A 13,515-nucleotide genomic window follows, 5' to 3' on the forward strand; every position below is an offset into this window, starting at 1 on the left:
AATTATGAATGAATTTTAATTCTTTATACGATTCTATATTTTCCAAACTTTCTACTATGATCATGTATTATTTGATATATAATTATAATAAGCACTTTAAGAACAGAAGTGTGGGGTTTTTTGTGGCTGAGTTGGGTCTTCTTGCTTCACGCGGGCTTTCTCTAGTTGGGGCAAGAGGGGGCTACTCTTTGTTGCAGTGTGCAGGCTTCTCACTGTGGTGGCTTCTCTTGTTGCGGAGCACGGGCTCTAGGCGCATGGGCTTCAGTAGTTGCAGAACGCGGGCTCAGTAGTTGCAGAACGCGGGCTCAGTAGTCGTGGCTCGCGTGCTCTAGAGCGCAGGCTCAGTAGCTGTGGCTCACGGGCTTAGCTGCTCCGTGGCATGTGGGATCTTCCCGGACCACGGATCGAACCCGTGCCCCCTGCACTGGCAGGCGGATTCTTAACCACTGTGCCACCAGGGAAGTCCAAGAAGTATGCTTTTAAGGGAAATTTAGAAAACACTCAAAAGCAAGAAGAAAGTAAGATATTTCCCACAACGAAAGCTTTCTTACAATGTGTCTTCTGATTTCAATTCAGTTCTCATGATAAAATGGTAGCATCCCCCCAATACACCTTAATAATTTCAAGAGGACTTTAGAGAAGCTGTACTTCAGGGAAAGGCATGGGCTGGAATTTCAGACACTATGGAGAGATATTTTAAGGCAGGTATGTCTTTTCTGAGCATCAATATCTGCTCCAGTTTGCAAGCCTGGTGTTCCGGTTTACCTGGGCCTGGGGCCAGCTTTTCCTCTGGGTAGAAAAGGGAGCACCCTGCATGGCCCACCACCCAAATCAGTGCTCTTAACCTCTGAGGGTATGTCCAGAGCCTCTTTGTGCCCAGGCCTTTTCTTTTTCAGATCTGCATTTTATTACATATTTGACTGACTTATGAATAAGTAATAAATTTGCACAGTTCAAAATCAAAAACATACAAAAGGGCATAAGAATAAAAAGCCTCTCTTCCATCGCCTCCCCTGGCCCCCAATTCCCCTCCTGGGAGGCAAACTGTGTTGACAGTTTCTGGTAATTCCTTCCAGACATATTTCTATGCTTTTTAAATACATGATTGTATTCATACTATGTGTCTAACTTTGTATGCTTTTTTTTTCACTTACACACGAATGTTAAGGAATACTGTAAAAAGAGTAAAATGTTTTCTGAACATTAATAAATATTCTTCCTAAACATTCATAATTACTCAAATATGCCATGGAAGGGAGATGGGCCATTTGGTTGTCCTGTTGCTGGAAATTTTGGACTTTCTCTCCCTAAGTCCTCAGAGTCTGTCCAAGTGAAACTGTCCTCCTGGGTTCAGCCAGCAATTGCATTTGGTTTGGGACCTGATTAGCCATTGGCTCCCTGGGGACACAGAGCTCAAAGGTCAGGAGGAGGCCCAGGGCCCAAGCCAGAGGGAAGAGCGGGTGGTCCCTGGCCTTCAGGAGCTGGCTGTGTGGTCCAGGCCAGCAGAGGAGATATATTTAGCTGGGTCAGATGCTGCTAGCTGTATCATGACCCAGGAGGACTGTGCTATTGGTAAACAAACCACAATGGCCTGGCTTTCAGTCAGTCCTCCTTTCTCCTCCCTTTCCCCACTTGCTGGCAGGGCAGGAGCTGTGAGAGGTGGAGGTGGGCACTGACCAGGGAGAGGGCTCATCTGGAGAGGCCACCTGCAAGGCACCCAGCAGAATTGTGTGGCCTTGTTCTCATGGCCCCAAGTTTTTTTTTTTTCTGTCATTTCCCCTCCTGCCTTTCTTCACCCACCCTCCCCAACACAGCAGAGTGGGGCAGCGCAGGGAGCACCCCCTTCCTCCTCTGCCTCCACCCCCTTTTCCCTTTCTCCCTCTACCCATGAACCTGATTTGCCCTCAGTGCTCCGCTAAGTGAACAGAGTTCATTCATACAGTCATTCAGCCAACTTCATTTATCCATTTATTTGGCCAGCAAATATTTTTTGAGGGCCTGAGATAAGCCAGGCTCAGTGCTGGGCACCAAAGACACAGCAATGAACAGGGAGGTGCTGGCTCTGGCCCTCGTGGAGCTTACACTCTAGTGAGGTTAGAGATAATCCAGTAACTAATTAGGTGCTGGTGAAAAATAATAGTGTTAAACAATGACCAACATTCACATAGTGCTTTAAAGTACATAGGGACTTCCCTGGTGGTTCAGTGGGTAATACTCTGCGCTCCCAATGCAGGGGGCCTGGGTTCGATCCCTGGCTGGGGAACTAGATCCCGCATGCGTGCCGCAACTAAGAGTCCACATGCCACAACTAAGAAGTCCACATGCCGCAACTAAGACCTGGCACAACCAAACTAAATAAATAAATAAATATTTTAAAATAAATAAAGTATATAAGGGTCTTTCACCTGATAGCACATCTAATCCCAAGAATCTAAGAGATAGTTATGATGATCATTCCTGCTTTAAAGATGAAGAAATTGCAGCTCAGAGATATTAAATAACCTGGCCAAGGACTCACAGGGTACATGGAGCCCTGGTTCTTGAGCTCAGTCCCTCCGACCCCAAGCTCATGTCCCTCCTGAAAAAGAGGAGCCACTGGAACTGGATGGGAGCAGGTTTCTGGTGCAGCTCTTCATTTTACATTTGAGGAGACGGAGGCCCAGAGAGAAGAAAAGTGCCTTGTCTAAGACACAGGCTTAAAACAGGACTGGAACCTCTGGATCCCAGCCCAGTGCTCGTTCTTTGCATCTGAACAGCAGTTCAATGTCCTGACCAGGGTATGAAGCCCTGGCAGATGTGGGGTGGGGGTAGTCATGGTAGGTCCGCCTCTTCCCCTCCCCTGCACACCCCCCAGCCCCACCGACCTCTGCTGCATAGTCCCTTTTGTGAGGAGAGAACACAGAATGCCCTCCGCCGTCCCCATCCTCCCCTCGCCAGTGCCTGCTTCTTGCTGAGGGTGTGGGCTTTTGTTCAACAAACACAATGTGAGCACCTACTGTGTGAAGGCTCTGGGAAGCACCTCAAGGGCCCACAGTCCACTGGGGAGGCCAACAAGGAACACAGTGCCATCAGATCTGCAAGATAAAAAGCAGAGATGTCAGAGATGAGTAGCAGGGCCCCAAAGCCAGGCCTCGGTGGTCGGGTAGAGAAGGTTCAGGGAAGGCTTCCCGGAGGAGGGACATCTCAACTGAGCGCTGAAGTCTGAGTGATGAATTAGCCAGGCCAGAGCTGGCAGAGAAGAGGCTTTCAGGGTGGGGGAATGGAGGGTGCAAGACAAAGCATGAAGTCACCCTGCACGTTGTAGGCATTTTGCAGGCTTCTGTCAGGTCCATACAAGTAGCCTGTGAGCAGGAACTTGGTCTCCCTTCCTGTGGAAACCTCCACGGGTGAGGACCTACTCCTGTGGATGGATGACTTGGGTACCCCACGTGAGCAGCTCTCACCACCACGGACTCAGCATCCTCCCAGTCAGAGCCACCCTCCTGACCTGGCGTGGACATGACAGCCCCAGGAGGGGCTGTGCCTGGCAGGAGTCTTTGACTGTAGCAGGGGGGAAGCCGCAGGTGGGGGCATTACTGTCCCCTTCTTCCCCCACTCACCAGCACCCTCGGGTTGTCCCCAGGAGGGTCCGGCTCCCCTCCCGTGGGGACAGGGAGCACCACCCCATGAGACAGGCACAAACAGCCCTCCAACTTAGCGCCCAGAGCAGGGAGGACTAGTGAGGGCGCCGACCCTGCCCCTGACATGCCTGCCAAAGGGCGGCCCTTCCTCTGGTGTGTGTTTAGGGCCTGACCTCTCTCAGACCAACGGAGGGGCTGAGAGAGGGCAGCCCAGGGTGGGTCAGTACTGCCCCAGTCAGGCGCGTGCTGGGTCTGCCCTCTCCCCGGTGGCTCCCAGTCCCACATTCCTGGGCTGTGCACAGAAACACTCACTTTGAATATTAGCCCGAGGAGGCGGCTTGGCACTCTCCCTTGGTGGTGACAGGTTTTCACGGGTCCTTTTCCTCCAAGGGGAAGCGTGACATTGCGTTCAGAAGGGGTGTCTCATTAAACCCGGTTCCCCATAGGCCCCCTGAGTTCCCGTGGGGCCCCAGAGCTGGGCTACGAGCTGGGCGACATTCAGTTCCTGCCCTGGGGGAAGGGGGGGCGTGCTGAGCCTAGTGGGGACAGATCTGCAAGCAGATCACGTCAATACAACGTGCTGGGCTCAAAACGGGAGTGGGGGGGCAGGGGGCTGGGCACGAGGTGGGGCACCAGCCAGCCCCAGCCCAGGTCCACAGCAGCTTCTGCAGGCACAAGGCCGGCGCTGAGTTCGGAAGGATGTGAGAGGGTTGAGCAAAGTGGTTAGCAGGGAGAAAAGAGTAGGAGCAAAGCCTTGGTGACCAAAAGTAGCCCGAGGTGGGAGGAGACTGCAGGCAGGCGGCGGGATGGAGGGGCGTGGCGGGGGGAGCGCGAGGCCGAGGCGGGAGGAGAGAGCAGGCGCCGGGGGCCCGAGTTGCATTTTACATTTTGTAGGAAATAAATATCCAGGAGGGCACCAAACTGGGGAAGGCGGATCACTTTGGAGGGCATGACTGTCGTCCAGGGAAAGAGGGTGAGCATTAGGGAGGGGGAGGTAGGACGGGACAGGGAGCCCCAAGGTCCGGTAAGACAGCGGAACGCCTGAAGGTTTGAGGAAGGAGACTGGGCCCACGTTTAAGGTTTGGTGAGGGGAGCGCTCACCCCGGGCTCTACCTTCCTGGGGGTCGAGAAGGACCGGGGAGCCGCCGCGCCGGAGGGGCACCTGCGGGGCAGGGTCCCCGGATGAAGCGGGAGGGGCGGGCACAGCAGGGGGAGGGCGCGGACGCGTGCGGTTCCCTCTCCTTCTTGGAGGGGTTGGGCCGGTGACAGGAGAGCGGCGCGGTGGCGGAGCCTTCAGGGTGTGTCCGCTCTCCCTCACGGCCCAGGGAAATGCCCCTGACGGGCCTGAACGGGGAAGGGCAGGCCTGGCGGGACTCTCCAAGGGCACCCGGGAAGGGCAGAGGAGAGCGGCCTCCACGGGCCCCTGGGCAGGGGTTGAGGGTCCAGGAACAGGGCAAGGAGGGCAGAGAGCAGGTGTGGTCAGGGGCTTTGGTCAGCCTCTTCTGACAGGCGCCAGATAAAGCAATCCTGCTTGGGGACTTCCCTGGCGGTCCAGTGGCAAAGACTCCACGCTTCTACCGCAGGGGTCAGGGGTTCGATCCCTGGTCGGGGAACTGAGACCCTGCATGACGCATGGCACAGCCAAAAAAAAACCAATCCTGCTCCGTCCCAGTTTCCACAGACACCATGCCATTTAAACACTCCAAACCTCGAGGCTTTTGAGAGTGAAAGTAATAATTACCTCAGGACAACAGGAGTAAACCAGGCCCGTCCTGGGCACACTGGAATATATGGTCACCCTAGCTGTGGGGCAGGAGTCTGGCCCTCCTGCTTTGACCCTGGCCCTCAGGGACACTCTCCTTGTGACAGAAACCCCCAGCCTGGCCCTGGAGCACCCTGACCCTCCTCAGAGCCAGGCCTGGGGAAAGACAGGGTGTCCCCCTTTTGAGGTCCATCTCCCCACAGCCTTTGGTTCTCTGCCACCACTGTCTTCAGGGGAACGACAGCCCTCAGAGGAACGTGGTCCTTCCTGGAACCCAGTGGGGGGCAACCTGGAGAACCCCTAAGAGCCTGTCAGCCCTAGAAAGGTGCTCAGAGGCCGGAGTGGTATTTGCCCACATGCCCCTGAACTGTTTATGCCCCCTCTCGGCAAAACCCTGGGGTTCCCCAGTCTGCTCCCTCCTGCCTGTCCCCCGTTTTCAACGGGCTGCCAGGCGATGTCCCCACATTCCCTGCTCCTGCTGTTAGTTCATGCCTCCCCAGCACCTGCCCATCTGCGGCCTTCCCCTGCCACCAGCACAAGCCTCCTTAAGCCCAGATCTGAACACAACACTTGTCTGCTTGACAAGCAGACAAAACAAAAAGGACAGAAACAAACAAAGACCCTTTTGTGGGAGGAAAAACACATGAAAAAATAAAAACATCACCACAGAACTCAACTTCCCTACAAGATAAAGTCTAACACTTCCTCCAAGAACGGACTCCAAGTGTACAATGGAGTTTTCCAGAACTATATATGAATTTGCAACAGAAGGAATGCAGAAACAGCTGAGAATCCAACTGCTTCTATTAAAGTCAGACATTAAAAATATAAAACAATGCCACTCCTTTCACTAAATTTGTTCTGGAAAATAGAATCATTTTTCCTTTAAAATATGTTAACATATAATGGATTTTTTTAAAATTTAATTGATAAATACATTTTAAACGTCTCAATTCCTAATACACTAACTGTTGTCAATCGCTATATCACACATAAACAAAAGCTCTTGGGGTCCTGAGACTCCTACGCCCTCCCCACACCTTCAGTTACCCCTTTGCTTCTCTCTCCTCTTAGCAGCCAACTTTCTTGAGAGCTACTTTCCTCCCACTAGCTTCTCAGCCCTACCTTGTGGCTTCCCACCACTGATCCTGAAACTGCTCTCACTGAGACCACTGAGGACCGCCTGGCATTTCATCCAGTGGACACTCCTGTGTCCTCATTTTCCTTAGCATCTCAGCAGCGTGACCCTGGCTCTCAGAAAACCACGCTCTCCTGTTTCTCCTCCTGCCTCTCCAGCTGCTTGTTCCCAACTCTTCTTGCTTCGCTCACCCCACCAGGGCTGGGGGGAGGCCTCAGGGTTGGACTGGGCCTCGTTCTCTTTTCTCTCCACTCCCAGGGCTTCGAGGACCGTCTTGATGGGTATGGCTCCCAAACCTCTAACTCCAGCCCGTAGTACTCTCCTGAGTCCCAGACCCACATATCCAGCTGCTCCTGAACATCCATGTGGATGCCACTGCCCCACAGGCCCCCACAGGGCAAACACTCTCACACAGGGCAGATCTCCATGCGCACCCTTTCCAACTCTGCCTCTGCACCAGGAACCCTGGCCCTCTACACTCTTCCTCACTCTCCTCATCAACCAGCCACAACCAATCCTGCCGACCTCACTCCCTAAATTGCTCTCAAATCCATCCTCCTGTCCATTCCCACTGCACCCCTCAGCTCAGGCCACCTTCCCTCTCCCTGGCCTTTGACCTTCCTCCTCAAATCTGACACAGCAGCCAGTATTCCTTTTTAAGCAGTCTCTTCCCCACTCAGAATCCACAGGGGCCCCCAGCGACCCAGGAGGAATGCCTCCTCCACAGCACAGCTCACCAGAGCAGCCCAGCAGGATGAGGTCCTGCCACCTGTCCCGCCCCATGTCCCCTGCCTCATGCTACTCTGTCCCAGCTGGTCTGACCTTGCACCCTCCCCTCTGGTACAAGTTGTTCCGTGCCTCTGTTCACTAGACACCCCCTCTCAGCCCCATCATTCCCTCCCCTGGAAAGCCTACCCTGACCTCCCTCAACCCCTCAGGGTCAAGAGCCCTTTCTAAGCTGAGTGCCCTATTCCCGCCATGACACTTTTCCTGCTGAATGGTCACGAATCAAAGTTCCTTGAGGAGGAGGATTTCTTCTCTGCTCTATCCCCAGTGCCTAGATCAGTGCCTGGCATGTAGCAGCAGCTTAGTAAACACCTGCTGAATGAATGGCTTGAAGTATGTGAGCCCATGTGCAGCTGGCAAGCAACCTTCCGAACCCCCAGCGCCATTCATATAGAGCATGGCTCTGCTGAGCACCCAGACTGGCTGTCTGGCCCTACCCTGGCATAGGAGGCAGCTGTCCAGGGCTTCCTGCCACCCGCTGCCTCCTCCGGATGTGTTGTCCTGACCGAGCTCCCAGGAGAACCTGTTTGGACTCCACACTTTTCCCATCAATGGCCAAGACATGAGGCTGCCAACACATGGGCACCCACCCCAGGCACAAGGGCCACCCAGCTTGGTCGGAGCTGACCCTGCTGGGGACACCCAGACCAAACCAGGGCACCAGCCACAACAAGAGGGGCAGCAACACATACCACACAGCATCCCAGTGTAAACTGAGTCTCAGAGGCTGAATACTTTTCTGGAGGTCACTGGGCAAGTGAGGGATGGGCTGGATTGGAGCCAGGCTCTACTGCTGCAAAAGCCTTGTCTGGGCCCTGCACCCATTCTGCAGGTCCAGGAGTAAAGGTTGAATCCACTGAGGGGCCACTCCCAGTTGAGGAGCCCAGGGCCAGACTGAGACCTTGGGGGCTGGGATTTGCACCTGGAGGGCCAGGGTGAGGGAAGAGTAGCCAGGGGCAGGCAGATGGTGAACAAGCAGCAATCCAGAGGGTGCCCGGCAACTCATCCCATCATGGGCTTGAGTCCTGGTAGGTCAGGGTAATGGAGAAGGCACAGCCCACACCACAGGCCCAGGAGGCAAGAATGAGCACCTGCACCTCAGAAGTCAAAGGGCCACCAGGTCCTCCAGGCCTGCACTGTCATCATGGTCTCACAAGTTGTCATCACCTTACCCTTTAAGCTCCTTTAACCCACATGGCTCCTTTAGCAGGAAACCAGAGGTCTAGCCTCACTGTCAGGAAGAGGCAGCTGCTGACCCTGCAACTGGAGGAAGACTTGGTCTGAACTGCAAGCCCGGCAGCCCCTTCAAGGCAGCTGGGAGGAGACACAGGGTACCAAGTCGGTGGCAAGGACTCCTCACAGGGCTGCCAAGTAGAGCTGCCCAGGCTGAATCTGCATGCCTCATCGGGGGCATTCTTTGTGTGCACTAAGACGTGAATCGTGATCACAGGAGCGATGTAACCTGGTAGTCCTGCCTGCTCAGCCGCCCCCTCTCTGGGACAGAGGCATGGGGATGAAGAGTGAGCCCTTTCCCCTGTTATGAGCCTTCCAGGGCTTCAGCACCTCACTCACCCCAAACCCCCATCTGAAGAAAGAACCACATTCCAGCACAGGGCCGATAATGAGATCAGTTTATGGATTATAGAATGGGACAGACTGGGAAGGTGCCAGGGCCTATACCGATGAGCTTCCCAGAAATAGACCGACAGACAGACAGGAGTGGTCCAGACAGACAGACAGAAGGACAGAGAAACAAAGCCAAATGGGTAAGAGGCCTAGGCCCAGCCTCAGCAGCTGTGTCTGGCCTCCAGATCCAGCTCTGCCCTGGGGACCTGGGGCATGAGCAGGGCTGGCTGGCAGGGGCCTCAGTTCTTGTAGGGCCCCCTCTCCTCACTCCCTCCTACCCTCACCAGCAAGCTGGGACCTTTGGCGGGTGTTGTTTCTGGGGCTAGGGAATGGTTGGTCTGGAGTGGGGGACAGAGGGTCAAGGCTCTTGGAGGCTCCCTGGGGAGGTGGAGGCCTGGGTAGTATGGGGATAGCAGCAGCACTGGGGGGAATCTGGTCAGGCGCCTGGGGTGGGGCACCGCTCAGCAGGTCCCCTATATCTGGGGCAGGCCCCCCACCCTGCCCACCACACCAACATGGTGCAATAAATAAACTTTCAAGTAGTAAGTCAGTGTCAGGTAGGAGATCTGGGGGCTGGCAGACAGGCAGGGGCTTAAGAGAGGCCCCTGTCTGCCCACCAAGTCTTCTCAGTGGGCTCCAGCTATATCAAGTCTGTCTGTGTGCACTGGAGTGGGGACCTGGCCCCTGTGTCCGTGTAGGGGCTCAGCCCCTCAGACCAGTGCCAAAGCCTGCTCAGTGGGGCAGAAGCAGGGCAGCATGGTGCCTACAGCATCCACGATGGCTGCTAGGTGCTCGTCCTGTGCCTGGGGCCCACAGAGCTGCATGAAGTCTGCCAGGCGCAGCAAGTACTCAAGGTTGTGGCCAGAGAAGCCTCGGCAGGCCAGGATCTGCGTAGCGATGGCCTCCTCAGGCGCAGGGCCCAGGTAACCAGGGTTCTGCGGGGTGGCCACGTAGGCCAATGCCTTGAGTGGTTGGTCAGGGGTATCTTGAGGGTAGAAGGTGACCTCCTTGGTATCATAGCTGCCAAGCACTGCCTCCCGCACATTCAGGTACTTCAGGGCCTCATTCACCTGCTCACCTTGCACCTGGTACGCCACACCCCAAGTGCAGCCCTAGGAGAAAACATGGGCACTGGGGTCAGTCACACAGCTCCTTCTGGTCCCACCCCAGTACTGTGCTTGTAAGGGAGGTGGGAAGAGCGCTGATGAGCCCTCTAGTAGCAATATATCAAGCCCTCATCCTCCCTTAACACAGGTTGGTAAGGTGGTCTAGCCCCAGAAAGAACAGAAATCCTAATCAGAGTATGGTCTGAGAAACAATGGCATCACCTGTAAGCTTGTTAGGAATGAGTTTCAGGCCACTCTAAATCTTATTAAAATCTGTATTTTAACAAGATCCTCAGGTGATTCTTATGAGAAGCACTTAGCTAGACCCACCCTTCCCTTCAGCCAGCGAAGCATCTAATCTAGCCTGCAGCCAAGGATCCACAAGCTCTGTCTGTCTGCACCCCTCCATGCTGGGTCTCTTTCTTGACTCTGGCACTTACCTCACGATCTTCAAGGAGGGTCACCACACGACCAGGCTGGGGAGGGAAGAGAGATTTTGAAAAAAAAAAAAAAAATTAGAAATGAGCTCTGCCATCATTGGTAGAGAAAACTCTTAGTAACCCTTCTGTCCCAGGCCTCAGAGAGACCCACTCATCCAGGGGGATGATGCATAGATGTAACAGAAGTAGACACATGGCAGTGGCCCAGATTGATAATCAGAAATTTCATCAACACGGTGATCCACAGGATCAGCCTATAGCCATCACACAGTGACCCACTGGGCACACAAATTTAAGCCAAAATATGTAAGCAAGGTTTACATATTTCCCCCATCGGGACGGAGTCACCGTCTGCCCAGATAGACCCTGACATTCCAGGGCACAAGTGCGGTGCCCACTATCCTGTCCCCACCCCCGTCATTCACCCGGGCATGGGCAGATGCTCACCATCTTGTCGCTGCCCCGATGGAAGGTGTCTCCCTGCCAGAAGCGGCGGCTGTAGCCACGCACGAAGCCCACGCGGCTGTCGCTGTAGGCGAAGTCGGGCCTCCACACCAGGGAGCCGTACCCGAAAATCCACAACGCTTGGGGGTCGCAGTCGTCCTGGGGGGGCTGCGAGGGGGGCGGTGAGGCGGACGGGGTGCTCTGGGCTGCAGACTCCTGCTTCATGGTGCCGGACACAGGGACGGGCCCGGGCAGCCTCCGGGGCTGGTCTCCGGCGCGGGCACGGAAGGACCACGGACGTACCCACCTGGCCTGGCACCGCTTGGCTGCTCCAGCTGCGCTGCCCGGTCCGAGGTCCCCTTTAAACCCTCCGGCCTGGAAGCCCCACCCACCGCGGCCAGATGCCGCGGTCATTGGGGCGGGGCAAATTCCTTTTTGGCCAATCACCTTAGGATTTTGCTGCCAGGTTAACCGCGCCGCCCCCTGAATGGGTAACTGCGTGTCCTGCGCCGGGGCCCAGCGCGCCCGCTGATTGGTTCGGCTCCACCTCTGTAGCAAACCTGGCAGGAGCGATGCAAAGGGTGGGGAGGTTTCCCCAGCTCAGGCGTGCAGCAAGGACGGCCCAGATTGCGTCAGGCGGCCGGCAGTGGGCACGGACGAGGGCACCGGTCGTCTCCCCATCAGCCCCTTTACGGCCTGGGCCCTTCAAGAACCATGGCGGGCCGGCCCCAGGAGGGTGTCTCTCAAGCAGTCCTGCCAGTGCACCTGGCCGAGTCACTGCCACCCCTTTACCAGGTCCAGTGCAGGACACGTCCAGAAGGAGGGCTCTGGGCGGCGTAAATACCCGTCTCTGGGGTTTCGCCTGGGAGCACATACTCTGGAGAAGCTGTCCGAGGCACCTCCGCCTTCCGCACAGGTGCCTCACGCTGTTGGCGTGCGTGAGCAAATGGAGAAACTGAGTCACGGGGCTGACAAGGTGTTCTGCGGAAGCTGAGAGAATGAGTCAGACCGGGCGGTCAGAGCTTGCGAGTCACGTGAGGGCTACGCCCCAGGCCAGGTGTGGGACTTCCTGAGCCCAAATAGGCTCTGGGAAAAGCCGGTCAGAGCGCTTGGAACTGCCGTTGTCACTTTGGCCACTGTCCCGACCTGCGGAGAGAAGCCATAAAGACAGGAAAGTCAGGTCAGTCCTGCCCCAAGGCGATGGGTTTAGTTCTGCCCTGACAGAGTTTTGCCACAATGGTTGGGTTAATCTTAGGCACGGAGGTTCTGGGAGTGGAGAGCAAGGAGGGCCCAATTAAGGCCTGCAGAGGGCTGTGAGCAGCTACCGGCCTTCGCCCTTGGCCACTGGCTTCCCAGCCCACAGAAGGTCCGCAGGTCGCCTGGGGTTGACCCCCTAAGCAGCGGCCAGGGGAAAGGGAAACAGAGGCAGCAGAAGGCCTGCTGAACTGAACCTCGCAGAACTGGCTCCGAGGGACTGCTGCTGAGGTCAGGGAACTGCTGATGAGGAACAGGGAGAGCTCTCTGGCAGGGAAAAGGGGCAGTATTGCTTCTCATTTGATTCTAATTAGATATTTAAACTAAAAATTATCTGCACACTTAAAGTAATCATTCCAAAGGTGCCTAAGATATAATCTCCAGGAATGTTTCACTATGTTGTTTATAGTATGAAGCTAGATCTTTAAAAACAAGTAATGCATTAATATTAGTAAAAGAAATAATATGGAATAATACACATAAACTGTTAGCAGAGCCTGTCACCAGAGGAGGACTTTCCATATTAAATGTAAATATGGAAAAGTTTGGGTTTTTTACAAGGAGCATGAATTACTTTTCCCACTGGAAAAAATTACAGGCAAATGGTTGTTTCTGCTTATTCCTTTCTCCTTCCCTCCATCCCCATGTTCACTCTCCCCTCTTCTCCTTTCTCTATCCTGTCTCCTTTAGTCCACCTCCTTTGCTGCTTAGGGAAAATATCCCCCCTCCATCTACCACCTTTGATAGCGGGGTGGGAGGTGAGAAACTGGTACTAACACATTGCTGAAAGTATCTGAATTGGCACAAACAACCTTTTGAAAAAGCAGCTTGGTGATACAAATCAAGAATCATAAAATGTCCCTGCCCTTTGACCCAATACTTCCACTCCATGAAATTATTCAAAATATGGGAAAAGCCATATTCCTCAAGATTTTTCAATGCATTGTTACTTATTATAGCCAAAACAAAAGAAGAAAAGCTACTTAAATATCCAAAAATAGCTAAATGTTTAAGTAAATTATCCACACGGTGGAGAAGTACACACACACGTATACACGACTTAAAAATCCTGCAATAAATGATTAGTTACATAAATTTGATATAGACATAAAATTAAATCTGTGCAGTCATTAGAAACAATTATGTATGACTATACTTATTGACTTGGAAACCTATCTACGATGCATATATAAGTAAGTGAAAAACAGGTTATAAAATAACCTAAAATAACTTTTTAAACTTAAAAAGTATATATGTGGGGCTTCCCTGGTGGCGCAGTGGTTGCGAGTCCGCCTGCCGATGCAGGGGACACGGGTTCGTGCCCCGGTCCGGGAAGAGC

At 54.2% G+C, this 13,515-nt stretch overlaps 1 protein-coding gene across 2 annotated transcripts; it reads right to left on the reverse strand.

The window, feature by feature from the left end:
- Positions 1–413: 413 nt before the first annotated feature.
- CHAC1 (ChaC glutathione specific gamma-glutamylcyclotransferase 1) lies at positions 414–11,287 on the reverse strand. 2 transcript variants are annotated; one of them, XM_055088311.1, is made up of 5 exons: positions 10,926–11,287; positions 10,479–10,514; positions 3,933–10,044; positions 2,997–3,074; positions 458–476 (listed from the first exon to the last, which is right to left on the reverse strand). In XM_055088311.1, the coding sequence occupies exons 1-3, from the start codon at positions 11,145–11,147 to the stop codon at positions 9,643–9,645; spliced, it is 660 nt and encodes a 219-aa protein (XP_054944286.1). In that variant the 5' UTR covers positions 11,148–11,287; the 3' UTR covers positions 458–476; positions 2,997–3,074; positions 3,933–9,642. The 2 variants fall into 2 exon arrangements, with proteins under 2 accessions (XP_007111759.1, XP_054944286.1); XM_007111697.4 differs by having other exon boundaries at positions 414–476; positions 2,997–10,044.
- Between the last annotated feature and the right edge of the window lie 2,228 nt (positions 11,288–13,515).

Source organism: Physeter macrocephalus, chromosome 11 (assembly GCF_002837175.3).
Source record: "Physeter macrocephalus isolate SW-GA chromosome 11, ASM283717v5, whole genome shotgun sequence".
Lineage (NCBI taxonomy): Eukaryota > Metazoa > Chordata > Mammalia > Artiodactyla > Physeteridae > Physeter > Physeter macrocephalus.